This window comes from Molossus molossus, unplaced genomic scaffold (genome assembly GCF_014108415.1).
Source record: "Molossus molossus isolate mMolMol1 unplaced genomic scaffold, mMolMol1.p scaffold_m16_p_12, whole genome shotgun sequence".
Classification (NCBI taxonomy): domain Eukaryota; kingdom Metazoa; phylum Chordata; class Mammalia; order Chiroptera; family Molossidae; genus Molossus; species Molossus molossus.
This window is the reverse complement of record NW_023425347.1, coordinates 63213389-63235892: the sequence shown is the minus strand read 5'-3', so window position 1 is coordinate 63235892 and position 22504 is coordinate 63213389. Positions and strand designations below refer to the sequence as shown.

Below are 22504 nucleotides of genomic sequence, written 5' to 3'. Positions count from 1 at the left end.
ACCCACACAGAGCTTAACACAAATTATTAGATTTAACATGTAGATTATTTTGGCAAAAATATTTTTTTACATGATACCTGTTATATTTATAACGAGGCATGTTCACTTATATCACTAGCCATATCTGAAACTTGCCTGATTAAAAAATGCAGATGAACCAATGTAAATACAGGCAACATTTTAACTGCACGATGAATACACAAAACAATGTAATTTACTTAACCCTTGCAAATAAGCTTTAAAATATCATCACATAAGCTTTTAAGTTAGTAATAATGTTTAATATTTATTTAGAAAACTACCTTCATTGAGTTTCAAAAAAGAAAACAAACCCTTTGCTCTTGAACACAACAAGGATATATTATTAAAATGTAAGCTTTCTTTGTTTAAAGAAGCAAAACCTACTCGAGTGGGTACCGCCTGTTAGTTTAGAGATAAGTTCCTGTCTGCCCACTGACTCAACAAATACAGATAAAAAAAATTATTCAGCTTAACATGTAAGAGACTGCTACTAATGTTGCTTAAAGATTATTTTAAGACTAAATTCAATTGGTGACCTATTTTATTAGCCAACAATGTACTCAAAAGAATTTCTACATTTCCGATTAATGTACAGAAAAATGAAGATGCCGAATTGTTTTCTCCATGATGATTTTAAATGGAAAATAAACAATGAGTAGCATATATATCAAGTGCTTAAGGAAAAACATGACAACATGAACATTTAATTCCAAGTCATTGATTTATAATAATTTTTATTAACTCTTGAAATTGTCAGTCTTATTTATAAAATATTTTTCAAAACATTCAGAGATAGTTACATGCAGATTTGATATTCCTTCTGTTATTTCAGATCAGAGGAAATGACTCCTAAAATACTGCTTCCTGGAAAAAGAAGACATGGATAAGTGCAGGTAGTCCTCAAGTTACTAACACAGTGTGTCTCAAGTCTGCAAATTGTTTTCTTGGAATTCATATTCATTCCATGTTATAAGTAGTAGATAATTTCCTAACTTTTCTATGAAAGCTGACATTTCTTGTGGTCCCTTTCTTTCATAATCCTTGGTGGCTATTAATTTATTTATAATATATAGAAACAAGGTTTTCATGAAAAGTCTTATAAATTCAAATGTAATATCTTACATACAGAATTTAACTTTTCATTTAGATTTAAGGTTTGGGACTTACAGATCTTTGATGACAGGAAGGGGATTTGATGTATTCAGGTGAGAGAAAAATGAATAAGTGGCAAAAGGAGAACCACTTATCTACCGAGTATTTAGCCACTGCGACAGGAGTTGTGCCAAAACTCCATGAGGCAAAAATTATCTTCATGTTTTAGATGGGCAAACCAGGCTCAAGTAAGACAAGTTATTCACTGAAATTCACATTTCTTATGTTCTCTTGACTAAAACAGTCATTCATGTGTTCAGAATGGGATGAGAATTCAAGTCAAAGTTTCTTTAAATCTCAGGTTCTAGAATAACACTTAGAGGTATTCCAATTTCTCCTAAAATGAGTAGAATGGCACAGCCCCAAAAAGCACCACGCCACAATGGAGGTAAAATGTTTTTATAAAAACAAACAAACAAAAACATATAATGTATTCTAAACCAAAATTTGGGAAAGAGAGGATTGATTACCAATTAAAATTCTCTTTTGTCCAAAGCACTAGTATTTCTTAATGCATTGATATTTCTAAAATTCTAAATAAGGGGTTATGTAGCATAAGCAATTATCTTTTATTCTTAACTGTGTTGAAATTTCTTTGACCTTATATTCCTTTATGACAGATCCAAAGGTTGATTCTGTCACCATCGGCAGTTAGCTCTGACCTTAAATAAGCTTCTTAACCTATGTGCCTTAGTATTCACAACAAAAAATACAGAATAGTATTTAGTTGCAGGATTATAACGCAGAGAGAGCTAATCCATGTAGAGGGCCAACTACAACAAACAGGCACATCATAAACAGTAGCCCAGACCTCTTCAAGCTTCAGATCAGTGTTTCTATCTCCCTGTCTTACTCTTCAACCTCAGTGCCCCAAAGGCCCTTAAATTTGCCATATCCACAAAGAACCCAGTATCCTTCTGCGTCAAATTTGTTTCTTCTCTAATATCCTATTCGCTGAAACTTTGTTTCATGTTCCCAACCGGTTGGTCACCATACCACAATGATCCTATCTACCTCAAAAATTTTTCTACAAAAGCCTCTCTTAGGCAACCACTGCTTTAGCTGAGGTCCTAGCTGCTAGTATGTTGCCCAGACTGCTTCTGCTATACACTTATAACCGTCATTCCTGCTCCCATTTTCCCATTTCTCTCCCACTTCTGTGCCCCTTCCAAAATGCCGCCAGAGTAATCTCCCTTTAAAAAACAAAAACTAGCCCTGGCCAGTTTGGCTCAGCTGTAGAGCCTCAGCCCGAGGACCAATGAGTCTTGGGTTCGATTTGGTCCAAGGGCACATACCTCAGTTGCAGTTCGTCCCTGGCCCTGGTCAGGGTTGTGCGGGAGGCAACCGGTTGAGTGTCCCTCTCACATCAATGTTTTTCTCTCCCTCTCTTCCTCTCCCTCTACCTGAAGATAAACAGAAAAATATCCTCGGGTGAGGATTAAAAAAGCAAAAGAAAAAGCAAAGACTAAATCAAACCAAAAAAGGAAATCTGATTCCATCACTCACTTGCTCAGAAATTTCCATTAGCTCCCAGCTGCCTACAGGTGCCTAGAAAATAAAAGCAAGTTTCCAGCACATGCAAGGCTCTTCATCACCTGGCCAGACCCTGCAAACAACCTCACTGAACTTCTCAGGCTCTTGAGTACACAGGTCTTGTCATGAAACCATGCATATAGCTCTATGCTGTTCCTTCTGCCTGCAATGCTTAGAATGCCTTTTCTCAATCTAGTAAATTACTACTTGGTTCTTTGCTATAGGCAATGTTTTTGTTCTCCTAAAGTTCATATGCTGAAACCTAATCCCCAATGTGATGGTATTTAGAGATGGGGCCTTTGGGAGGTGATTAAGTCGCCAGAGCTCTGGCTCTTATAAAAAGAGGTCACAAAGAGATCCCTTGCCTCTACACCATGTGAGGTTTTAGTGAGAAGATGGGCACCTATGAATCAGAAAGTGAGTCCTCACCAGACACTGTATCTGCCAGGGCCTTGAACTTGAATTTCCTAGCCTGTGAGAAATAAAAAAAATTGTGTTGTTTATAAGCCACCCATCTATGGCATTTTGTTATAGTACCCCAAACAGACTAAGACTGTCTTGAAAACCAGTTCAAGTTATCAACTTTTCAACAAAATTTTCAAGATTCCTCCTTGCAAAGTAAGGTGTATGGTCCTCTATTTTTATTTATTTTATTTTGGTTAATCCTCACCTCAGGATATTTTCCCACTGATTTTTAGATAGAGTGAAAGGGATGGAAGAAAGGAGGGAGGGAGGGAGGGAGGGAGGGAGGGAGGGAGGGAGAGAAAGAGATCGATGTGAGAGACACATCGATTGGTTGCCTCCTGCACAATCCTGACCAGGGCCAGGGATTGAACCTGCAACCCAGGTACATGACCTTGACTGGGAATTAAATCCAAGATTCTCTGGTCCATGGGCCATCTAACAGCTGAGCCAAACCATTCAGGGCTCTGTCCTCTATTTTTATACAGAATTCTCATTCAGTATTTTCCATTGGCTGTGAGTAAGATAAACACATTCTGCCACTGAAGCTTGAACAGTGTCTATCACAGAAGACAAATAAGAGCTTACAGTTTCTTATAAGGAGCACATTATAACACAGTGCAATGAAAGTATATAAGAAGTGAAACCCATGAAATATTATTCAACCTTAAAAAAAAAAAAGGAAATCGTGCCTAGTCGATGTGGCTCAATGGATTGAGCATCATCCCAGGGACTGAGAGGTCCCTGTTCAATTCCCGATCAGGGTACATGCTGGAGTTGCAGGCTCGATCCCCGCTAGGGGGTGTGCAGGAGGCAGGAGATTGATGTTTCTCTCTCTCCCTTTCTCTCTAAAAAATAAAAAACATATTAAAAACAACAACAACCAAAAAAAAGAAGAAGAAGAAGAAGAAGAAGAAGAAGAAGAAGAAGAAGAAGAAGAAGAAGAAGAAGAAGAAGAAGAAGAAGATCTTGCCTTGGCTGGGTGGCTCAGTTGGTTGGAGCATCATCTTTTACACCAAAAAGTCGGGGTTTCTATCTTGGATCAGGGTGCATGTGGGAGGCTACCAATTGATGTTTCTCTCTCACATTGATATTTCTCTCTCTCTCTCCCTCCGTCCTCTCTCTCTAAAATCAATAAACATATCCTTGGGCGAGGGAGGGAGGGAGGGAGGGAAGGAAAGAGGGAAAGAGGGAAAGAAGGAAAGAAGGAAAGACCAACAGACTACTTCAGCAGAAACAAATGGTCATTGATGTCCTTCACCCTGGGAAGGCAACAGTACCCAAGACAGAAATTCAGGGAAAACTAGCCAAAATGTGTAAGACCTCACCAGATGTCATCTTTGTGTTTGGATTCAGAACCCATTTTGGTGGTGGCAAGACAACTGGCTTTGGCATGATTTATGATTCCTTGGATTACACAAAGAAAAATGAACCCACACACAGAGTTGCAAGACATGGCCTGTATGAGAAGAAGACCTCCAGGAACAGAGGAAGGAACGCAAGAACAGAATAAAGAAAGTCAGGGGGACGGCAAAGGCCAATGTTGGTGCTGGCAAAAAGTGAGCTGGAGATTGGACAACAGAAGGAGTAAAGATGCTTCAGTGACTTTATCTGTGGTAACTGGGCAGATTTTTCATGAGAGGATTAATAAACTAAACTGTTATGTGTTAAAAAAAAAAAAGAAAGGAGAAAGGGAGGGAGGGAGGAAATCTTGTCACATGCTACAATATGGATAAACTTTGAGGACTTTATGCTAAGTGAAATAAGCCAGTCACAAAATGACAAATACTGTATGATTCTACTTATATGAAGTATCTAAAGCAATAAAATTCACAGAAACAAAGTAGAATGGTGGTTAGTAGGCAAAAGAGGGGAGTTGTTTAATGAGTACAGAATTTCAATGTTGCAGAATGAAAAAGTTCTGGAGATATGTTTCACAAATATGCTTAAAACCTATTAACTGAGCAGGACGTATTTACACGTCTTCGCACCCATTATATGCTGCGTAATTAAAAAGGGAATTCCCCGGTTAACAGGTTAACACTACTGAACTGTACACTCAAAAATGCTTATAACAGTAAATTTCATGTTGTATTTAAAAACATATATTTTTTCTTCATTGATTTTAGAGAGCTAGGAAGGGAGAGGAAGAGAGAGAGAGAAACATTGATGAGAGAGAACATTGATCAACATCCTCCTGCATGCCCTGCACTGGGGATTTGGCCCACACCCTGGGCATGTGCCCTAACTGGGGCTGGAACTAGCAACTTCTTGGTGCATGGGTTCGATGCTCAGCCACTGAGCCACACCTGCCGGGCCATGTGTGTTTTTAAAACTAATTTGTTAAAAATAGCCCTGGCTGGTTTGGCTCAGCGGTTACAGCATTGGCCTGCAGTCCAGAGAGACCCGGGTTCAGTTCCCACAAAGGGCATGTACCTCGGTTGCAGTTTGTCCCTGGCCCTGGTTGGGTTGTGCGGGTGGCAGCCACTCGATGTGTCTCTTTCACATCGATGTTTCTTTCTCTCTCTCTTCCTCTCTCTCCCTCCCACTCTATCTGAACAAAAAGTGGAAAAATGTCCTCAGGTGAGGATAAAAAAAAAAAGAAGAAGAAGAAGGGGACCCAGCATAATAAAGTCAAAGGTCAAAGGTAGCCTATAAATGAAATGACATTTAAACTAAGACCTAAGTAAGCATCTAACTTCTTTACCATAATTTCAAATACATGGTTAATCTTTAGTCCTCATCTTACCTAGCCCATCAGCAACATCTAAAACAGCTGACCACTTCCTTCTGCTGGAAACACTTCTTTCACTTGGCTCTCAGGTCAGAACCCTTGCCTGGCTCCTCTCACCTTCACTAGTCACTTCTCAATCTCCTTTGCTGGTTCCTCTATATCACCCCAGTCAGTCCTCAGACCTTTTCTATATATATATACATATATATATATATACACACACACACACTCCCTTGTGGATTCATTGAGTCCAATCTAATGCAGTGTTTCTTAACCTTGTTTTCCTCATGGCTGCTTCAAGGAGCCTTTAAACATTTTTTCTCAATCATCCCATCTCCGTTCATTAAATGCTAAACAAGACTGTATTGAGTGGGGTTTAGTTTGGGGCAAACCACTGTAATATCTAATATCCCCCCACCCCACCCCCGCAAGAACCAACATCCCCTTTGGAGTGCTAGTTGGCCATGTTGAGAAAGCATATATTCTAATGGTTTTAAATACCATCTCTAAGCTGAAGGCCCTCACATTTTAGCTCTTCCCTAGACTCCACACATCTACCCAACTCCTTCTTTGACATCTCCACTAGTATATTTAATAGGCATCTTAAATGAACATGTCCAAAAACAAACTGCAGACTTTCCAACCAGATTATGTCACACTCCCCCACCCCCATTCAGAACCCTCAATGCTTGCCTTCCTCATTCTGACAAAAAGGCATCGTTACAGTTGCCTGCAAGGCTCTAGTGAGGAGCTGCCTTCTCCTTCACCTCTGACCTCACCTCCCACTTTTCCATTCCTTCACAACGGTCCAGCCATATTGGCCTCTCTGCTTCTCCTCAAACATGTCAGCCATGCTCCTACCCAGGGCATTTGCATTAGGTGTCGCTTCCAGTTAGCACAAGAGTCAGAAAAGTACACACAGCCCACCACCTCTATTTATAAAGTGGACCACAGAGCCACTTACTAGGTTAGGTAGTCTATGGCTGTTTTTGCACTATAACAACAGAATTGAACTGCAGTAGAGACCTGCAAAACCTGAAATACTTACTATTGGCCTTTTACAGAAAAAGTTTGCCAACCCTGACTTAGAGTGCTTTCCCCCAAGTAACCATGTTTACCTGATCCAGGGTTTTGCTCCAGGGTATGACTTACTCAGTGAAGCCTTAAAAAAACAGCCCTGTGATACACACTCCCTAGTCCAGCATGTTCTCCCAACCATTTCCTGCTTTATTTTTTTCTATCTTAGCATCTGACATCCTATGTTTTACTTATCTCGGTTGTTGTCTCCCCTAACCTAGAATATAAATATAAGCTCCCCAGGGCAAAATTTTTGCTTTTGTTGCATTATCACCAACAGTCCCAGATACAGAGTGGTTGCTCAATGAATACTTGATGAATGAATAAATGAATTCTAGGCACAGAGAATTGTACGTGTGAGGGTCTTCCACCAAAGACAGAGTGTGGCATATTTAAAGCATTTTCTTCTACTTCCATTAACACCAAATATTGAATTGTATTAAACTTGATCTATTTACAGAATGATGCCCCATTTAGACTGTGTTACTCAAGGAGAGAAGCTGTATCTAATTCTCTATCTATTACTTCCAGTGTTTTAACTTTTATTTGATACCTAAATCCCTTTTAACATCTCCAGCAATATCCAGAGTCTCTGCCTAAATATGTCTAGTGATCAGGAGCTTATGACAGTCTGAGATTGCCTGTTCTCATGCAGATAAAAAGTTCAACTGGCCCTGGCCAGTTTGGCTCAGCGGTTAGAGCATCGGCCTGCGGTCCGGAGAGACCCGGGTTCGGTTCCCGCTAAGGGCACGTACTTCGGTTGCAGTTTGTCCCCGGCCCTGGTTGGTCGTGCGGGTGGCAGCCACTCGATGTGTCCCATCACATCGATGTTTCTGTCTCTCTTTCCCTCCCACTCTATCTGTACAAAAAAATGGAAAATATCCTCAGGTGAGGATAAAAAAAAAAAAAAAAAAAGTTCAACTGAAATCTCTCTCTGTATAATTTTAATACCTACAGTGGCCACAGTCACATGGGACCTATTATTTTCTGTGAACCTTCATTTTCTCACTTGTGAAAAGGAGACTGCCATTTTCTTTGCTTATAACTACTAAATAAGATAATGTATGTGAAAAAGCTCTATAAATTCAAACATCATGTAAATAAAAGTAAGGTGCTATTATAGTTACTAAACTGCTTTTTAAAGGTTATTCTGCACAAATTTTTACTTAAGAAATAAAACTCCACTGAAAGTACTTTTGTATTTCTCTTTTAAAAAGATACTCTATGTTCTTTCTAGCAATATGTTCTAATTCAGCTTAATCCTTATAACCATACAATAATTCATTAGGCTTAACAAAAAGGCTCAAAGTGAAGAAACAGAAGATGAAGGTGATAAGAATAAAAGGGAAAGAAAGCAATGCAGTGTGTGTGTGTGTGTGTGTGTGTGTGTGTGTGTGTAAAGTATACAGAATTGATTCAGGAAACATGGCTTTAGGCCCCATCATTACCTACGCGATTTTTAGACCGAGGTTTCTTAACCTCGGCACCACTAACATTTTAAGCTGGACAATTCTCTGTTGAGGGCACTGACTGTTCTGTGCATTGCAGGGTGTTTAGCAGCATCCTTGGCCTCTACCCACCTGTGCCAGTAGGACCCCTCCAGTTGTGACAACTGGAAAGGTCTCCAGACATTGCCAAATGCCTCCTGGTTAAGAATTACTGTTTTAGATAAGACTTAATATCTCCATACTTCAGGTTCATCTATAAATAAAAATGTCTACCTTTATTTATTTTTTCCCTTTACTGATTTTAGAGGAAGAGGAAGTGAGAGAGATAGAGACAGAAACATCAATGAGAGAGAAAGCTGATTGGCTGCCTCCTGCATGCCCCCCACTGGGGATTGGGCCCACAACCTGGGCATGTGTCCGGACCTGGAATCAAACTGGTGACCTCTTCGTGCATGGGTTGACGCTCAACCACTGAGCCACACCGGCCAGATGAAAATGTTTACCTTTAGATACAAGGTCCCTTTTGGCTCTAAAAATGCTAAAATTCTATAAAAGATCTGAATATAAATATTGAAAGTGCAGTCTTATTAATGGGGAACAAGTTAGGTCATGAGAGAAATTAATACTTTTGTTGTTTTTATTACCTTAATAGATACATAAAACTTCCTTGTATAATTCAAATAATTCAATTATATAATCTTCTAAAAATACAGTAAGAGAATTTGGTTGTTTAAAAAAAAAATAAGACTAAAAGATGTAAAGATGCCAGTTTTGCTCAGTGGTTACAGCGTCCTGGTTTGATCCCTAGCCCCCTTTATCACCAGCCCTAGTCAGGGTTGTGTGCGAGGCCAATCGATGTCTCTCTCTTACATGGATGTTTATGTTTCTCTCTTTCCCCCTCCCTTCCACTCTTATGTTAAAAAAAAAAAAAAAAAAAAAAGATCTAAAGACTATTCTAGAATCTACAATGAAGGGGTATGATAATCAGTGCAGCATATAATCTTTGATTCAGTCTTAGATTATTTTAAAATGTCTATAAAGGATATTTTTGGTATAAGTGGGAAACTCTGAATATGGACAAAATAATAGAGAATATTAATGTATAACTGTTAAATTTTGGCAAGATAACGGTATTATAGGTCTGTAGGAAAATGTCTTTGTCCTTAGGAGATTCATATTGAAGTATCAGGAATCAAGTGCCATAATATATGCAACTTATGTTCAAAGGGTTAAAAAAAAGTATGTGTGTATGTGTACTTGTACATCTTTAGAGACACAGGAAAGATAAAGCAAATGTGACAAAATGTTTTTTAAATGCTGAATCAAGGTGAAGGGTATGCAAGTGTTTTTTATACTATTCTTTCAACTTTTCTATAGGTTGATAATTGTTCAAGATAAAAACTTGGGGGAAACACATCTAGTGTACAAATCAAATTACATCGACATTGGATTTTCCAGTTGACCACAGTGCGCACACACAGCTTTTCTAGCAGTTTATGAAGTAGTTTATTCAATATTATCCACTCTGTCAGAATCTCCTGGAATGGTTGGAGGCCCAGTTGGGGACAAGCTATTCTTATTACCTTAATAGATAAATAAAGCTTCCATTATTATTATCTATTATCTATTTATCTGAACAAAAAACCCAAGTGATTCTGATCTGGTGCTGGCCACCCCTACTCACTCTTCAGAACCACTGCAATTGGCTATGAACTCCTAAAAGCAGGGACTGTGTCTTAGTAATCAGAAGCCAGACCACAGATGAAGGCATTCAATAAGTATTTGTTCAGTGTTAAACAAATGGTTCCCATACTACTGTTTCTCTCTTCCTCCTACTTCCCCTCTGCACATCCCCTTTTTTTAAACACTGGGGTGAGAAAGGAGGGGTTATAAAAAAGAACAGTGTCGTAGTAGCTTTACTTCAAAATTAACTCAGATTAATGGTGTCATCATTAATCATTATCAGGGTAATAAATGAAACAAATAGGACAATCCAAAACAAAAAAATGCTAAAAGTCAGTTTCCTGTTTTAATTGTACTGTAGCATCATGCTTTCTCTTCTCCAGAAATGACAATCTCTGCAAATAATCTCCTTATGAAGCTATACCTCAACTATGTCATGTAACAAAGCTGAATTAAAAGCAGATTGGCAAACAGTCCTGCCAAAAGCTTTAAAAAAGTTTGTTTTAGCATCTATTATATTCTTTTCTGTGTGCAACAGTTTTCTATGTGAGCTATGGGGAAAAATTCGTAAAGCAAAGGGAGTGCTACCAAATACCAAAGTTAAGATTTAAAGTGTTATGTCCAAAATGATGCCCATTATAAAGACTTTGACAGCAGTTAAAAAAAAAGTTTCTTCCCACACACTGTAAAACAGGTAAAAACCATGACAGAAATCTGTTACAAGACTAATAAAATATGTATGTTACCTATAAGCTATGGTATAGGTTATTTTATTTTATTTATTTTATTATTATTTTTTTTTATCCTCACCTGAGGATATTTTTCCATTTTTTGTTCAGATAGAGTGGGAGGGAGAGAGAGGAAGGGGGAGAGAGAGAGAGAAACATCGACGTGAAGGGACACATCGAGTGGCTGCCACCCGCACGACCAACCAGGGCCAGGGACAAACTGCAACTGAAGTACGTGCCCTTAGCGGGAACCGAACCCGGGTCTCTCCAGACCGCAGGCCGACGCTCTAACCGCTGAACCAAACTGGCCAGGGCTGGTATAGGTTATTTTAGGCAAAATTAACTTTAAGAGACTATTTGATCTACATGAATGGAGGGAAATGTGTTCCAAAATGGTAATGCAAATAAGTATTTCCCAAATCAGACTGTTTCATTTAATTTAGCATATGCTATGTCAAATGTTACCCTGGACTTTATGGGAAATACAGAAGAGCAGACTCGGTCCTCAAAAGACTTGACATGTAGTCTGGGTAACAAATAAATGAGTAATCCCAATAAAATACAATAAATGCTCAGACAGAGATATGTAAGTGTTTCTATTCCAACTTAAGCAGGGACTTTCAAGTAGGAGGAGGGGAACAATGAGGAAAGAAGTACAAGGCACTGAGCTCTAACAGAAAGCCATCAGCAAACGTGATTAACAATACTTATGGTAAGTTAGCATTTGCAGTCTCATGGGACTTGCTGGACTGAATGAAATAAGGGGGCTGTTCATTACCTATCTCTGCCAATGGAGAACATGTGTTACTTCTACTTTGTGAAGAAAGGATCAAGTTGATGTCACACAGTGCTGTGGCCTGACTCTCATACTCTAATATGGAAAGAAAAAAGGAAAGAGGGATAAGAAGGATGTGCCAGGTAGGAGAAAAAGCACGTATATAGACAAGGAGTCATAAAAGGCATATTTTAAGCCTATTTTTTTAAGGTATTCTCTAAGAGTTAATTAATATACACTATCTTTTTCTATATTTATTTAAATATATAATCTAAGACAAGTGTTATGTTTTAGCATATTAACACCATTCTGAGATATTATTCAAAACATTTAATTTCAAAGCTGAAAGTATATAAAACATCCCAGTTGATACTTCTGATAAACACTGTATTTGACAGAGAACAAAAAAGCAATTTCAAGGAAGTAAAAGATACACACCTGCTATAGACAAACTAGGTGGCATACTGTTTCAAGAGATTTATACACTGACTTAAACTTATTTTTTAAGTACCCAATACCCATGTGCAACTGTGGATAGACTTCAGCAGGAGTTCGTTAACCCTTGTCAGGTTTAAAAGGATACTAAGTAGACAGACAGAGCACCTTCACAAGTGATAGCACTTGCTCAATCTTCCCCTCCTCAATCTGCACCGCCTTTTATAAACTCCTTAATAACTGTTGACATTAAAAAATGCTGAATGAGAAAACAAGATAAATATCTTTGAAGGGGAAAAAAACAAATCAAATGTCAATTTTATCCCCCTAACCCAAACTAATATCTAACAAAGGAAATGGTGGTGATTAAAACAGCAAATTTATGAGGAAGAATGATATATTAAAGATGACCTACAGAAAAAGACTTCCTCTGCCAGAAAGATAGTGTGGTAAAGTGTACAAAAGACATCTTGTGCCACAGAAGGCTGGCTTCCCTTCCTGACTTTGCTAATGCTCCAAGAGGTCCTCTCCCTAAACTGACAAGATCCCCATGGTCCCTTTCAGCTCTTCAATTTTAATCCTTAGATTTACAACTTTTAGTTTTGTTTATTGGAATAGGTAGAGTAGAAGGCAGGAAATACTCTGTTCCACAGAGATTATTTTTGTTTTATTGAAGTAGATCTTGCTAAGTATTCTTAATATTTTTCTTCCATATTATAATCACTATGGACTGGGTGAATCCAAAGTAACTCTGCATTAATTTTAATCTTCGATTCTCATAAAAATGCTTGGAATTCCTTTACCACAGATAAGTTTTATACTCCAACCATAAACCCTCAAAGCAATGAAAAGCAAACAGGACTTGCTTGTTATTCTCTACAGATGTCAGTATATCACAAACCAATTGCCAATTGTTATTATGGCACAGTTTTTTTTATTTTAATTACATGTATGTATGTGTATATATATCTTTGCCTGGCATAATTTCAACACCGAGAGTACTGACTACACAAGAGATACCTGACATTTTCTCAAAAACAAATGATATATAGGATGACCCACTGCTACTACAACTCACCAAAACATTTCAAATGAAGCATACATCATTAGAAAGAAATCTTACAAAATGAAAATCACTAACATTTTCAAATTATTATTTTAGCAATGACAATATACTCCAACATAAAACTGACCATAAAAAAATACTAATAATAAACTAACATAACCTAAGGATTTCTAATGTTACTAATCTCTGGCAGGTTTTCATTTACAGAGAGTCACTACTATTTCCACCACCATAAGCCTTTCTTAAATCAACAACATTCCTCTAGCTTTAAAATAGCTTTTCTGTATTATCAACAACCACAAGCAATTTTTAGCCTAAAATAAGATTAGTTCCTAGAGCAATTTTCCTTTTCTAGGAAAAATGTAAACATTCATGATTTTAGGACAAAAACGTAATGACATTTAACTGAAATGATTAGCACCATTCTTAGAGGAGATACTAGTTGAGAGAATCGTCAACCTACTAATATTAAACATCCAACAAGTAAATAAATACAAATTCTGTACATTCCATAACACTAAAGACACATATCTTGAAAAAGAATCACTTGGTTTATGGCAATAGATACCACTACAGATCAAATTACATCACAAAAAATTCCTGAGGCACTATTCAAATAATTATGATATAGATCTAAGCTCTTTCATATTTAACCCACAACTCTTCAAGGCCTCTAGTTTCTGAATTATAATTGATCAGACTCACAGTATAAGAAATCCACCAGCCTTTAAATTGTAATAGAGGAGGGACTATGTGTGATTGGTTCACCACTACTGTCTCAACACATAGCTCAGTGCCTAGCAGACAGTAAATGCTCAATCAAAACCTATTAAATAATGGCTATTTTGTTAAATGGTCTAAGAACTGTTTTTGTTGCTCTGACATTTTTAGTTTAATGTCTGTTTTTATCATCAGAATTTGATTTTTACTATTATTTAATATAAATCTAGAGTTTTAAAAAATTATTTTCCATTTAATAAAAATACCAGAAATCACTGCCCCCACCCTCTTAAAAATAAGCAAACAGATACAAGAGTACATAAAAAAAACAGACAGTCAAGTGAGTAGAGAGTGTCTTGAAAACAATAGGTGAGATTAGGTCTAGAGCTGACCATGACATGGCTACAGGTCACAGGAAACAGAGGTGACAAGGGAAGGCTCTGTTGGCCAGGTGTGCATCTCTATTCAATCCCTTTGGCAAAGCAAAACTATGCTCTAAAGACAGTTGTTTTTAAGATACAGTCAAGGACCTTTGAGAGTACTGATGAAAAGCTAGCAGGTAATCTAAAGGCCAATCAAAACATACCTGAGTTATAAATGACAATATCCCCAAAACAATTAACAAGACAAAATGCTGTAAGATATTAGGTGAGAACTGGGGGGAACATGCAGAACAGTCGAAGGGCAGAAAAAACAACTAAATAGAAATTCCATTAAAGCTTAAACTATGACTCAAACTTGACAAGTCCTGCTGAGTTGCATCTTCCCAGCCAATTTTCTTACGAGAACTAATTAGAAACTACCTAATATTCTAAATAAAATATTTCTAACGAACACCTTAAACTTAAGTGAAATAGTGTCAACTGAATTTCGCAACACAAATAACTGGCCAAGTTACTACAGAACAGCAAATATGTGCCAGAACAACGAAACTTCTCTTCAGAAGTGAGCACCTAAGATGTTATTTCTAAGGGAAAAAAAAAAAAAAATCAAATCTTCAAGTCAGCCTTAGAAAAAGTTCTCACAGTTCTTTCCATTTCAATTTCTGGAAAGTTTATCAGAATAAAATTTTGACTTAATTGTGTTAGTTCTTTTTTTCAGCACACTTAAAAATAAACCGAACCTACAATTATTTGTTCCATTAACTAACTTAAGGATAATCTCTAAAACAAGTGGATTCCACTTCCCTCACCCTCTCACCCATACAGAAATAAAAAAATGTAAGCCACCAACAATGTTGGAAACCAGGCTTCTCACTGGTGGACAGAAGTGAACGCATGAACATATAAAGAGTATAACAGTTTTCAAATACTATCCAAAAACTCATCACAGAGATTATCAACAATAAACAATGTTACCTACCAATAACAGCTTAAGAAAAAAATTTATAAATTGTGATTTTAAAATGTTTTAATACTGAATAAAAATTCCTACAATAACAATGAGAAAAACAAATGTAAAAAAGAAACTAAAACTCTCTTCAAAGAGGTGAGAGAAAATATTTGCTCTTTAGAAAATGAAGCCTAATTTTCTTAGTAGTGCCTCTACATTCTAGTATCGTCAGAGTTTTCCAAACCTGAAGCTTACTTCTTTTATGTGCCCAACTTCCTTCCCTTTCATTTTTTATTTTAAAAAATGAAAACCTTGCTAAAATACGTTACACATTCCTGACTTCTCTTAACTAGAACATACTGGAACCTTTTTTTGGATGTGGCAGCACTGAAAACAGCTATCCTCTCAGGGTCATGAGCACAGAAAGCTGTCTCACATTGCTCGACACAAACTGGCTGGCTGTTTGGGTTGAGTCTGCTTCTAAGGCTTTCCTTTTACCCGTGAGCTGCTTGCTCCGTCACTCCTATTATCAGATGTGCTTGCCTCTTAACAGCTCATCACCGCATGTTTGGACTACTATGAAACCCCTCCAATTTGATAGAAAACCTAACATTAAAACTTATTTGAACTATGATTTTTTTTTAAGTTACAACACAAATGAGTGAAAAATATGAGCTTAGTGCATTAAATGTATGGGGGTGTTTTGAAATGGTTTAATCAATGGATTTTACTTCCTATTTCTCTCCGGTGTTCCAAATACAAAAAAAAGTCCCCAAAACTGAGCTGCAGATATGACAAGTATTATTTAACTAATTTTTTCTAAATAAAGTAGTTCTTAATAAAAGTGAACATTTTCATCTTCACACTCAGATTCAAATGTTATATGACATTTGAGCAGTAAGCACCAAAATATGTAGTACATTGATGCCTGCTTTTTAAGTTGCATTATAAAGTTGAAACTGTTTCCTCAAATTGTTAAAACATTACAACATTTAATTTTCTAATATTGTAATTGGTTTTAAATTTTAAGCTAATAGCACTATTAGGCTGTACACAGTTGTACTTACTACCGACTATGATTTCACTAGAACTAAACACTCAATGACACATAAAAGGTACTTCCTTCATGCCAAATTACATTCATTATAATAGCATATGGCCAGGTAATCACAAGGTAAGAAACTAACTGGTAGATAAACTCACAGACCTTATTCCCAAAGGAGATTACATATATACTAAATCACAAAGAAATTTTTATTTCGAAAACTAGGCTAAATCTTTCAGACTCCTTTTTTGATTTCATCTACTTTCACCTGATTATGGGTATATATTCAAATCACTAATCAACTAAAATTTACTTGATATTTACTCCACACTCAAATATACTGGGATTGTGTGTTTTAGGGGGGAAACACATAAATTTTAATATAAACCTTAATATAAATATTGATGGTATTATAATTTTAATTCATTTACAACTACCACTTAGTACCAAAAGTGGGGTGGGGAGCAGAAATGAGGTAAGTTAGGAACTACAAATTAATGTGATTTTTATTTTTATATGATTTAAATCTATTATAGTGGGACCAGCTTGTAGGCTCTGAAAAAACAAAGCAGCAGCCTGGTGTGGCTCACTGGTGTACCCCCATGCAACAAGAGGTCGCCATTTCGATTCCTGGTCAGGGCACACGTGAGCAGGTTGTAGGCCCGATCCGCAGTGAGGGTCATGCTGGAGGCAGCCAATCAATGGTCTCTCTCATCAATGTCTCTATCTCTCTCCCTCTCCTCTCCCCCCTCTCTAAAATCAATAAAGAAAAAACAAACAAAACAAAGAAGAAATGAAATCTTGCAAACACTTCTGACAAAATAATTCCAGAAGAAATGTCCACATTAAAACAAAGAGTTCACAATATTGTTAGACCACAGTATTAAATGTCACTTCTAAGAATATTAGTGATCACAAAAAGGTATTTCTAGCTGTTAACTGAAATCCCCTTGCAAAAAAAAAAAAAAAATCATTTTAGCATTTTCTAAAGAGAAATAAAGGAGATTTAACAATAAATAAGATACATTGCACAGTTGTTATATTTTATAAGATGCTCACAACAGTGCTAGGTTCTGATTTCTACTGGTCCCCTTAACAGGATCACAATTCTTAAAGGACCAACTCTCCCAGCTCCATGGAGGGCAGAACCACAGGGCATGCCCTTAGCAGTGGCCAGAGGGATTTATATTAGCCATATAAGAAACAGTAAAGAATTCTGACGGTGGGAGTGTTAAATATCTAAGTTATTTAGAGCAGTTGTGAGATCTCACTCCCTTTAATATTAGAACAGACTCTTACCAGCTGTGGAAAGGTTCTGAAGAAATGCTATTCAAAATAAAAACTGGATAGCTTCTTGAAGTTCCTTTCAGACTAAGAGTTATATACACATCTACATCCAATAATACTAGTAACAACCAAACAAAACTTGCTGCAAAGCAATACCTTTTCTTAACTGAAGGATATTAAAAAGGTGGCTTTCTGTGCAGTTTTGTGTGCTAGATATGTTTTCTTTTTTTAATCTGCATTCTCCTGGCTTCTATAGACCAGTTAACTGCTTTTACTTTCCAAATTTTAATTTTTTAACCAAATCCTAATTATAGCATGGACCCAAATTACTAAACTGATTTCCCTAATGAGCTACATGACCTTGGGAAGTAAAATAAGAGGCCTTGCCCTAAGATCCATGTTCTGCTCACCTCTATATTCCCAGCCCCGGTATATGGAAGGCATGTATTGTTTACCCAATGAGAGGATCATTCCTGTCCCCAAACTACAAATACAAAATAAATGTAATCATTTTTCTTTTTTAACAATTAGAATTTAACCTATTATTTCCATTTTCAAGAGGTCACTGAAAGTGAAATTTCCTATCCATTAAATAAAGCTTTACATAATTTAAAACGAGGTACTCATTTTTCAGAAATCAAACGGGTAAATCATATAAGAACTGACAAACTTCACCCAGTTGGTTACACTTCCCTTTTCTTCATCCCCTTTAACCATTACTGTGTCTTGTCTCTTTCTTTTGAAAGGAAAAGAGCTGACAGAAAGAACATGCACTGGACTTGCAGTGAGAAAGAAGGCCTGAATTCTAGTCCCATTTCTTCCATTAACTGGCTCTGTGGAGACAAGCCACTTCCCCTTTGGGGCCCGCAAGACTACATTTGTGAAACAAGGCAGCTGAATTCATTATTAAATTTCTAAAGTCTTCTGCTTTAAAAATCTATGATTCTCCTTTCATTCTACCTATTATTCTATTCCTAATGCCTTGATTCAGTGCTTGTCACATCATTCCTAGACTTGTACAAATAACCCCCAAATGTTATTTCCTTCCTTATCCTAAAATGAATTCGATCCTAAAACCATGAGTTAAGCAGAATGGAAAACACAGTCTTTGAAGCCAGAGAGACCCAGGTTTAAATTCAGACTCTGACACTAACTAATCATATCTCTAAAATGGTGATGTTATTAGCTATCTCAGTAAGGATTAAATAAACTGTATAAAGTACCTATTATAGTGCCTGACATAATTAGCAAGTTTCCCTTTTTCCCAAGATCAAAAGCTTCAGTTTCCCACTATAGCAAAGATGATCCACAAGCTGCAAAGGTGGCATGCAAGAAGATTTCTAAAACTAGAGAGGCAAAAATGGGGTTAAACATTCTCACCAGGTTCCTGTGTCTGCCTGTATTCCTGCCAATATGTTTCTGGGTAAAGCAGCCTCAGTCACCAGCTCCTTGTGAATTCTCAAAATTAAATAGTGATGCTTCCCCAGGCCAAACTGACAAGTCAAGAGGAAACAGAAACTTGACACAACTCCTCAAAAAGCTATAGCTCCTCTGGATTTTATCTTAAAGCAAACTCCTCAGCCTATCATCGTGTGAAAAGAAGCCAGTGCCAATACTTTATACTTAAATGTACAGGCAGTACAGCTAATGTTAAAGTACCATCAAACATTATATCAATTTGATTATTCAATCCCAGAAAATTAAAATGTGACCAAAAAAATAAAATAAAATAAAATTTCTCACAAAATGAGGATACACTGAACTTTGTAGAGTTACACAAATGCCTTCAGCAAAAGCAATGGCTTTCTTTTTTTATTTCAAAACTGGGTCAAAACTGGAAGGCACAAAAAGAAGAGTAATGCTTGCAAAGAGAAGATCATTTCTTATAAAGTGCCTTAAGTACAATTAGTTAATGATAGGAAATTTTATAAATAATTCCCAAACTAGGAATAACAATCTTACTTCCATACATTAGTCAATGATACAGATGAGTTAATGGGTAACACAGGGCAATCAATAAAGTGTATGGAAGTTTGGAAATCAAAGAAATCTTGTGAAGAAACCTGTTTTTTTTGAAGTGCCTTCTTTCCCAAGCTACTTCAGTCCAAGCAACTGCTGCAAAACCATATAATTAAAATAAGATAACACTATTTAGGAATATTCTTCCAGAAGGCTTAGCTTCATTAAGAATTATCCAAATTCCTATCTATTTGAGAACACAAACCACTAATCTGAGACCAGCATTTTTCTGTGATTAGGCCCACCTGCTCTACTGGACCCTTTGAAATAATTCACTACTCAGAGAATCTGACCAAAATTCCTGCCATGGGCTGCCATGTTGCTTCTGGTTCATCATATTTTAAACTGCAGTTAAAGTTCATTTTTACCCCCCATGTTCTTTGCTCACATCCCAAATTAACCAGTCCTAACTTTCTCTACCCAGACTTGAGATTTATCATCAAAGCTATTCACCTCGATGACACTTTCCCCTTAACAGACTCCCCCACTCTCATTTATCTCCCACCCTGGCTTTCTGCATACAGTCCCTTTCCCAGACTAGTTTTCCCTCATTTATGACCTTACCTACGACCCCAGTACTCCCCTCACCCAGACTTTGTCCCAGCTTCATCCTCCAGCTCCAGTACCTCTCACTGCCCAGTCCTTCCTCAGCTCCAGCTCCAGCCGGGCCTCTTACCTCTAACCTCTTGGTCCAATCCCCACTGTTTTGGGTACCTGACCTTATTAACGCCCGTCCCCCCAACCCAGACCTTATTGCAACTGTGCCCCTCCCCCACCTTATATCAAGGTCTGTCATTCGTGCCTCCTGTCCAGTCCCTCTTCATTTTAGATCCTTTCTGGTCCTTGACTAAATGAAACCCAAGCCCCACTCCTAACCCCAGAAACGCTCCCGTCTCTAGCAAAGGGCCACTACTCTGGCTGGCCCATCCCACTTTGCCCCACTCTGAACCTGGTGCTTCTCCCATCCATTCACTGAAATCTGGTGCCACGAAAGCTCGGACCCTCGCCTACTCCACTAGTGCCCCATTTCTGACTCCCCGACACGCGTCCTCACGCACCCAGGCTCACGTGTGGGCCTTCTCCATCTCCAACGCCAGCCGTGGACCCTCCAGCCCATCCCGACCCGGGCTGGTCCGTCGGCGAGCCTACCCCTTAGCCCGGGGGACCCTTCCTCACCCTGCCGGCAGCCCTGCCCTGCACCCCCAAGTCCCTGCGACCCCTTCCTCTCTGGGTCCCTCTCCCCTCTCGAGCCCAGCGCGGCGACCCCCGCCCCGGCGAGCCGGGCGCTCCATTCTCCTGGGTGCGGTGCCTCCCGCCGCCGCACACACCTCCGCACTCCGAGCCCAGCGGGGTGTGTCCCCTCCGCCCACTGGCCTCTCCCGCGGGGGTCACGGTGGCCTCTCCTCACCTCTGCGTCCACCACCTCGTGGTAGGCGGGCGGGGGGTCGAAACCGCCCCCGCCTCCGGTGCCCCCGCCGCGGGAGGGGCCGCCGCCGCCGTCACCGCCGCCGTCGCCCCGCGGGCCCCCGCCAGGCCCGGGGCTGGGGCCGCCGCCGCTGTCCATGGGCTCGTAGCCGCCGTAGTCGAGGCCCGGCCGCTCGTTGGTGAGCAGCGCCACGGCCTCGTTGATGTCGTTCTTGGCCAGACGCAGGGCCTTGCGGATGGTGGCGGGGTCCGAGAAGCCCATGCACAGCAGCGTGGTCATGTGCTGCTCCTCCTCCGACTCCATGGCTCCGGCCTCCGGGCCGCGCCGGCCGGCGGGCGGCGGAGCTGCGGGTCCCGGGCCTGGCGGGCCGCGCGGTGCTGCCTCGGCGCCGTCCCCGCGCCCCGGCGGGCCCCTGCGCTCCTGGCCTGCGCCGTCCGCGGCCGCCGGGCCAGGTTGGGTGCGGGCGTGCGCGCCGCGAGCCGAGCAAGGGCGGTGGGGCGCTCAGGCGCGGCGGCGGCCCGGCCCAGCCCTGCGCGCCGCCATGTTGGCCTCCTCCTGCGCCTCCGCCTCCTCCTGCGCGCCCGCCTCCGCCTCCTCCTCCGGCGCCGCCGCCTCCTGCCCGCCGCGCCGCGCGCCCGCTCCCGGAAGCGGCACGAGCCGCCACCACGCTCGCGGTTCACGGGCGGAGGGAGGGGCCGCGCCGAAAGCGTCCCTACGGTGAAAGGGCCGCCGTGAGGCCCGGGCGGAGGCGAGGGAGGGTCCTCCGTCGCCGCTGCTGCCGCCCGCCCATTTCTCTAGCAACAGGTTCCCCCGGGAGCGGGAGGGGCGGGAGCGAGGTGCCCTCGCCACGCGGAGCGCCCCGAAGCCCTCGATCGGTGGATCCAGCGCAGCCCTGGCCGCCGCCCCCGCCTCGCCCCCGAACCGCCGGCCCCCGGGCCCGGACTCGCTCGCCCGGCGCGGCCCGAAACGCACCCCGTCCGGAACGCAGTTCACTCGCCGACCTACCCCACCTCCGGCCCCGCCTGCAGTGCCCCCGGCGCGGAAGGAACGCCCGCCACGCTGCTTGCAGTGCACCCCAGTCGACGTGCATTCATGCTCGAGCCAGGCGCGTCGGCCCACGCGAGCTGAAATCCCCCCACGTGCCCTTAAGTCCCTCCATCTCTCACCAGAATCACCCCACACCGGTTGAAATTAAGTCCCAACCTTCACTGAATTTTCTATCCAACGGTGAGTGGCCACCCAACCTGCCTGGACTCGACCGAACTCGGAACGCAGAAGTCCCGAGTCTGAAGTGCATTGTACAACCAGAGCTCAACCCCGACGCTCTCCATGAAAACGTCCACGGAGAACGGAGACGCATCGCCTTCCCCAGCCAGGCTGTTCCCCACCTGATGCTGACCCCCACCACACGACTGCAGCCTTGGCTCAGGGTTCCCTCTTTGCTTCGGCCCTTGGTGGGGGGCACCCCTGTTCCTTTCTTTCTTTGCGCAATCCCCTTCCATTTAAGGCTTGCTTTATGTGCTCGCTCTTTTCACCTTTAGCATTAGCGCTCAGGGGTCGT

The 22504-nt window shown here is 40.5% G+C and overlaps 1 protein-coding gene and 1 long non-coding RNA gene across 2 annotated transcripts in view; both read right to left on the bottom strand.

Annotated features, from left to right (window-relative positions):
- USP24 (ubiquitin specific peptidase 24) overlaps positions 1-21269 on the bottom strand; it is a 138751-nt gene extending 117482 nt beyond the window's left edge. Inside the window, exon 1 of the mRNA XM_036255872.1 lies at positions 20926-21269. Within this exon, the coding sequence (XP_036111765.1) occupies positions 20926-21246 (321 nt within the window). The 5' untranslated portion in view covers positions 21247-21269. The remainder of the gene's footprint in view (positions 1-20925) is intronic.
- LOC118626334 lies at positions 750-12723 on the bottom strand. The gene is made up of 4 exons (XR_004958892.1): positions 12052-12723; positions 11617-11709; positions 3136-3178; positions 750-885 (listed from the first exon to the last, which is right to left on the bottom strand). It is a non-coding gene; the product is annotated as an uncharacterized LOC118626334 (long non-coding RNA).
- Positions 21270-22504: the final 1235 nt, after the last annotated feature.